This window comes from Lathyrus oleraceus, chromosome 7 (genome assembly GCF_024323335.1).
Source record: "Lathyrus oleraceus cultivar Zhongwan6 chromosome 7, CAAS_Psat_ZW6_1.0, whole genome shotgun sequence".
NCBI lineage: Eukaryota > Viridiplantae > Streptophyta > Magnoliopsida > Fabales > Fabaceae > Lathyrus > Lathyrus oleraceus.
This window is the reverse complement of record NC_066585.1, coordinates 501,043,760-501,050,996: the sequence shown is the minus strand read 5'-3', so window position 1 is coordinate 501,050,996 and position 7,237 is coordinate 501,043,760. Positions and strand designations below refer to the sequence as shown.

General features: G+C 35.1%; 1 protein-coding gene across 1 annotated transcript; it reads right to left on the bottom strand.

Moving 5' to 3' along the window:
- Positions 1 to 3,355: 3,355 nt before the first annotated feature.
- Positions 3,356 to 7,020, bottom strand: LOC127101163 (double-stranded RNA-binding protein 2). Its single transcript, XM_051038490.1, has 3 exons — positions 6,568 to 7,020; positions 6,078 to 6,297; positions 3,356 to 4,479 (listed from the first exon to the last, which is right to left on the bottom strand). The coding sequence occupies exons 1-3, from the start codon at positions 6,811 to 6,813 to the stop codon at positions 3,548 to 3,550; spliced, it is 1,398 nt and encodes a 465-aa protein (XP_050894447.1). The 5' UTR covers positions 6,814 to 7,020; the 3' UTR covers positions 3,356 to 3,547.
- Between the last annotated feature and the right edge of the window lie 217 nt (positions 7,021 to 7,237).

The window sequence follows — 7,237 nt, the reverse complement described above, 5'->3', positions numbered from 1 at the left end:
CGTCATTCTGGGGAAGGGAAGTGTTCTTTGACTTTTTACTGCAATTTTAATTTTACCACTTCTGAAACATATACACACTCAAACATTTGTATGAAGAACAAAACAAAAAAATAAAATACACACAATTTTATGCACACAAAAAAAGCTTGAATTATAATGCACATAAACCATCTCGTTAGGCGTGCCAGTTTGTTTACTGGTGTATTTAGTAAACAATCACGAGTTTAGTTCACTTAAGAGATTAAACTCGAAAAATCTTGAGGACAAATATGTGTGCGGATGTTTTGAGAAAAGTTTATGTGTTTGAAAGGGTGGTTTTGTATGAATTTGTGAGAACTCAAGAACAGCGTGAAGAACATGGAAGTGTGCAAAAAAAATATGAAGACTTAGAATGAAAAGCAATAAAAATCCAATTAAAACAAAGAGGATAATGAAATAAATTGAAAGTAAAGTGTTTGCATTAACATAAAATGGTACGCATGATCATAAATTTGTCACTGAATCTCTGTGACTTGGAGATTGGATTCTATAGAGAACTTAATGAAATTTGCGGACGCTAGTTACAGTGCAGAAATTTGACTTATATATAAGTGAAATATAATCGTCGACAACTGTTATTTTCTCATCACTCAACATGTTCACAAGTACGTGGGTTATTGGCATCTTCATGGGTTTCACGCGTCTTCAACATTTGAATTGCTTCGAACCATCATCTATGTTGATAACTGCCTTTAAATCTCTCAACTACCTCAGTGAAGAATCTCTAGTCGACTCCTATAGTTTTTGTCGAAGCATCCTTAGTTTGGCTGACTTCTAGACTTTAAAACACACTAAGATCCCAACATCTAATGGACGTGTCGAACTCGAAACTTGTCAAAGTGTTGATCTATGCAAACCTTGTCAAGATTATATACATATTTTAAAGAGAGAGTGATCATAATCTTATGGATCCGTTCCTGAGACTCTTCGAAACCAGACTTAGTACAATGTTAAAAATCATAGGCTAACAGATGGCTACATATATGCAGATATGGTCGATGATATTGATTTTAAAAAAATCTACTTTTGAATAAATTATGACTTTTGCAGAGGTAGAGGTGTCTTGGCAATCAATGTTACAAAAGTGTGTTGTTTTATTTACTATTGTGGTTGAGTATATTGCAGCAACAGAAACATCTAAAGAACTTTGTGGATGAAGAAATTCTTACAAGAGTTGGTTGTTAAGCAAGAGAAGTTCTTGTTGTTCTGTGATAGTCAGAGTGTAATTTATCTTGGTAAGAATCCGGAGTTTCATTCTAGGTCAAAGCACATTGAGGTGGGAGTATCACTAGATACGAGATGCGTTGGAAACGAAGTTGTTTTCAATTGAGAAGATACATACTGACAAGAATGGATCAGATATGATGACAAAAACTTTGTCTGTGACAAAAGATAATAAAGTGTGGAAAGAAGACGTGCATGGTAGAGCAATTCTTTTCCACTTGAATTATGATGGGGAGATTTGCAAGGTGGATTCACTCTTAAAGTGGGACCCACCATTTATTAGAAAAAGATTATTAAAAAAATAGAGAGAAAAAGAGTTTTTATGTGTATTATTCATTTAGGTCAAACTCATTATGGCAAGTGATTAAAAGGTATTTTTTAATCCTAAAGCAACACACACAAAAAAACTAAACAAAGGTTTTAGAGACTAACATAAATAGAGAATAGGAAAATGCACAAAGACTGTTGTGAGATAAGAAAAGAAAATTGACTTTGAGTGATAGATTGGTGTAGCAAACTTTATCGGTTTGAGTTACAAATTTAATATGTTATTCTTATCACTTTGTTAATTTCATTTATATTTCTGTTGAATAGTTTTATTTTTTCTTAGAGTTGTTTTGGTATATCCACATTTTAGGAGACGTTTGGAATATGTTTCTCACCTTTATTTATTTGATCGGTGAAAGTTGTTATTCTTTAATGTTACTAGAAAAACTTTTGTATATTCATTCTTGATATAGTAGAAGGTTTTACTAAACTCTATCTCGTTATTTTTATTCTCACTTTGAGAAAAAAATTCTATCCTAAAAATTGGTTGTTTTTATTATTTTATTTTTCATATGATTATTACTAATGTACTCTAAAGTTGATTACGCTGAATGTCTTTTAAATTGCATAGGTTTGAGAAAAGTGTTCCGCTAAAAAATATTTTGATTATTTGATTATTGTCCAATAATTTTGAAATGTCTCCTCTTTATTATGAATCAAACTTGTAATTAAAATTTGCCCCTCTCCTATTTGATATTTTGAACCAAAAATATACATATGTATTTTAAATCCATCTCTTCTCTTCTTTGGATAAAAATATCTCCCTTCTTATTTGCTTGATTTAACCCGATGAACACTAAGAGCCCTCTTGATTTAATTTTGTAAAACTGTTTTTTAATTTTTAAAATTTAAAAATGATAACAAAAAAACTTATTTGATAATCTAATTTTATAAAAGTATTTTTAAAAACTAGTTTCTATCTGAGTTCTGAAAACTAAAAACTAAAATATATTTTAAAAGTTTTATTTTTTGGTTTTCAGTTTTGGAAATAAAAGAGGGAAAAAATTATATATTTTTTATTAATAACAAATTTATAATATTGTGCTATTTTTAAAAATAGAATTATAAAGATATATTTTTTACTTTTTTCTTTAAAACTCTTTTTAAATTAAATTACAAAATAATTTTAAAAATTAAAAATTAAAACTCATTCGAACAAAATCTAAATATCTAATTTTGGATCCATGAAAAGTAACACAAGCAACCAAAACATATTCTCCAATTGAAGATGCTTTATCAAGGATTCCGCAATTATAAATCAACAACGTGATGAAAGTGACTTGACACGTAATTCAGACGGTTTAATGTGATTTCACATTTGAACTAGTCTAAGAGTGCGTCTCTCAACCCATTGAATGCTACTTAAAGAAGATATAGTACTAATTCATAAAATAAATAAATAAATGGAAGTGAGTGTTGTCACCAAAAGGATTGAGAGTGGTATGATACCAGAAATGTCTATTTTATAAGAGCTAACGTCCATTATCTTCCATCTTCACTTTGAATTTGTGGTTCTCCTAAAGATGTTAAAAGGTTCACAAGGAACTAATATGGTTTTGACTGAAAAATGATGTAACTTTTTGTAACCATGCTGAACTACTATGCTTGGTAAGTGAAAAATATAAAAATCATAAGCACCACCAAAAATGCTTTAATACAAAAGCTTAAGATGAATATCCTATATTTTAAGGTTGTGGTGGATGTTAGAATCAACCACGATAATGGAGCGTTTTAGGTGTTGTGTCTTTAGAGGAATGCGAGTATCTAAGCAAGAATCTCACAAGTACTAAGATACGATATGATCAACATAGATAACAATATCAAAAATATGAGCAAATTATGTGCTAAACTGCTCCTTCAATTTCACATATATATTCATTCAACTGCTCATGCTAACCTTCATGTTTTACATCACTCATTGTAAGATGTATGAGAAACAAACTCTAGATTCTCACAATCAAATTTTCAGCTGCTCCAATCTCTGCATTGCCTCAGATTCTGCTGGAATATTCTCAGTTTTGGTGTCAGTTTTATCTGCACTACTAGTTGACGCTGGATCATCTTTGCTGATGAGAACAGATTCATCTTTATGAACAGCTGGTGCTGACACATCTTTGCTGATGGGAACTGATTCATCTACTTGAAGTGGTGGAGCAGGGTCGACTTTGCTGATGGGAAGAGGTTCATCTACTTGAACTGGTGGAGTAGCATTTTCTGCCGGTGCTGGATCAACTTTGACGCTGGGAACAGGTTCATCTACTCGAAGTGGTGGAGTGGCACATAGTGCTCGCGCTAGATCGTCTTTGCTGATGGGAGCAGGTTCGTCTTTTCGAACTTGTGGAGCGGCATATGCTGGAACTGCTTGTCGAATATTGATCGGAGCAGCAACTCGTACAGGAGGAAGCGGCATTACTTGAGGAGACACTGCGGCTGGTGGCGGGGAGAATACAGGTATTGCAGTCCTTATGGTAACTGGTGGTGCAATTCCCTGGCAAGGTGATCGCATATGTCGAATCGGAACATATGGTGCTGCTCCTGCTGCAGGGAATTTTGGGCGACGCATCCATCGATTTTCTGGTGCAGAAAAAAGTGGTGACATATTGGAATTATGATCACTGCTGGACGATGCCATTGCAGGGTGCCTGCTTCGATGTGCTGTCTTTTGGCAAATTAAGGGAAGTATCTTCGATGTCGCTGGTCGAGGTTGAGGACTGGTCGGTCTGGGATTTTGAAACTGGAACTTCTTTGGAAATGGAATCAGAGCATTTGGATTGGACATTGCCATCTTTTCCTTCAGACGGTAGTTTAGTAAGGCCCGTGCTATCGTGATTTGTTCTAGTTCATCGTTGTTCTCCGGTTCAGTTGAGGAGCTTGCAGTTTCTTTCGCCACTGTCAATGAACAAAATTCTGGTCAATTTTACATTAAATCATATTAGTATAGATATACTATAGCTGTTAACTCTGGTTAGTGGCACGGCGTGGTCAATTCCAAAATGCTATGGCAGGGTACTGAATAATGGGATGGCTACTCTACCAAAGATTAAGGATATTAAAAGTAATTAATTTAATAGTACACTCACATAAATTCATTAATATAAAAATTTACTTAAAGTTCATTAATATAAATTCATCAACCTATCGCATTTTAGTCAAGTAAACAATCAAACAGCAAAACTGAGGCAGAGAAGTGAACTGGGCTGGATCAATGTTATCAATTTCAGATCGTGGAAAGTAGATGTTTATTCAAATTCTGCTATGCTACAGTGCTATTGCGACAGTACTTGATAACACTTTCTACTGAATGGCGTATTAGGAAAACAATAGTGGTTTGTTCAAACTGAACAGCTGTTACCACTAGTTGACAACACTGGACTGGAATTAGAACAACAGTGGTTAGGATCTAATGTTTTCACCCAAATATCAAGAGAAAATAAAGGTCACACACACACACAAAACGTTGAAAGGCGTTAAGCAAACAGAGATGGGCCAGAGCTATGACAACTGACAAACAAGTAACCGTGAAAAATAACAGGCTTAGCTGGAAAATGATTGAATTGCAGGGTATTAGTCAGAAAACAATCAGAAGAATGCTGCATGCTAAGAGAGAATGAGGCTTCAAGGTAGAGAAACCAGACCTAAATCCACTGTCCCTGCTCAGTGCAATACCTGCTACAGGGAAGAGATTTTGACCATATACATGGGCCATATCTCAGCTGTGATCTGCCGATTCAAAAAGCAGGATGCAACAAAGAACTTAAAATCAATGTTGTCAAATAACGGCTATAGTAGTGCTACAGCGCTATAGCTTAGCAGAATTCAAACAAATCACTATTGTTTCATGATACACCAATCAGTACAAAGTGTTGTAAAATAGCCGCGCTACAACTGTAGTATTGCATAGTTCGAACAAAACACGATTTTTTGCAATCTGCAATTGACAACACTGCTTAAAACCATTTTGCATTGCAACTCTAGTGGTGTGATTTACTACTATTAAACGACTGTGCATAAAACTCAGCTAAAGAGGAGTTTATAGTGTCAAAACGACAGGCAAAACTATCTGGCACGTAATAGTATGTGATTTGAAGGAAAATCACTTGGAAGCTGGGACCAAAATAAATACGTACAAAGCATAAGGAAGCCCTTACCACAAATTAGATGTGGAAATGCACAAGTATGTTATGAGCTGATTCAAATTCTGCATGCCTCGTAAGAATGACTAGAATAAGGGAAATATAACTAGACTACGGATTGCTAGGGTTTTAAAAACCAGTAAGCAAGATCTACGACCGCGACGGTGGCCTCAACATCATGATTTTGGAAGTCTCCAAACTACAACACACCCACAATTGAGACTACTCCGAATGCATTTCTCTGATTCTCCGCAATATCAAAGATCACAACCACAATATTGCCAATGTTCCATTTTATGATCTATTTTGATGGTATATTATATTCATTGAAATATTGATGTAAGGTCCACTTACATTGCTTTAGAGACGACCAAGCAGCCATAGCTGCATTTTTCTCTGCTTGTTTCTTATTCTTCGCATGTTCACCGGTAAATGTAATTCCAGCTAACTCTACTGTCCCGGTAAAAACAGGTAGATGCCCTAAACCTGACCTGAAAGTCGTGTATTGCGGCAAAGGTGCACCTACCCGTTGCGCAATTTCCTGTAACAGATTCTTGTACACTCCCGTTTCATCCTGAAAATTTAAAGCAATAAGCAAACATAAACTTAGAATGCTCATTATTCAATATTCAATATTCAATGATAATGAATCATCAAGTGCAGCATCATCACAGAAGAAAGAAGAAAACAGCATTGCACAGTAACAAATGAAAACCATAAAAGAAGTGAAAAAAAGAGCAAGGACAAGGGCATTTACGTAATTCAAGAAAATAAAAACAAAAATAGAAACCGAAGCAGTAGCAGAAGCAGAAGCACCGACAGAAGAAAAGTAACTGAAACTCACAAGGATTTTCGCGGCGAGAGAATGAGAAGGACCACGGTGTGAGAGAGAGCCGAGCGCCACCTCAGCAGCAGAGTGTTCCGCTTGACGGAGCGTGGAGCAATACTGAGGACTCTCGAAGATCTCGCCGTTAAAGTTAACGGTGGCTTTAAACCGCGGCGCGTGATCGGGACCTTCCCGAATGCACGTGTAGGAAGGAAGGTTGAAGCAGCTTCTTTGTGCCAGCTCTTGAAGCTGGTTCTTGTACATTTTTCTCTCTCTCAACAGATCCGATCCGTTAATGGTTTCGGGTCGGGTTTAAACGGTTGAAATAGAAATCATTGGTGTTAACGGTAAAGGATTTATGGGGTTTAGAGAAGTGGGAAAAGAGAAAACTGAAAGAAAGAAAGAGAAAGAGAAAGAGAAAGTGAAGAGGATGAAGAGTTTGAGAAAAAGGAAGAAAATGAGTGTTACAAATGTTTATATTTTATATAATATTATATTATATTATATTAAAAGAATACTATAATGAAAAATGATAAAATGAAAAAAATTATTTATTGCTTCGTTGTTGGGGAGTCAACTGAATAAAGTTTGGTTGCATGGATGTGATTTTGTCTTTAGATTTTCTAATGTTTTTCTTTCGTCGGAATCTGTTTTTTTTTATGTGCGTACTGTATGTTGCAACTTGCAA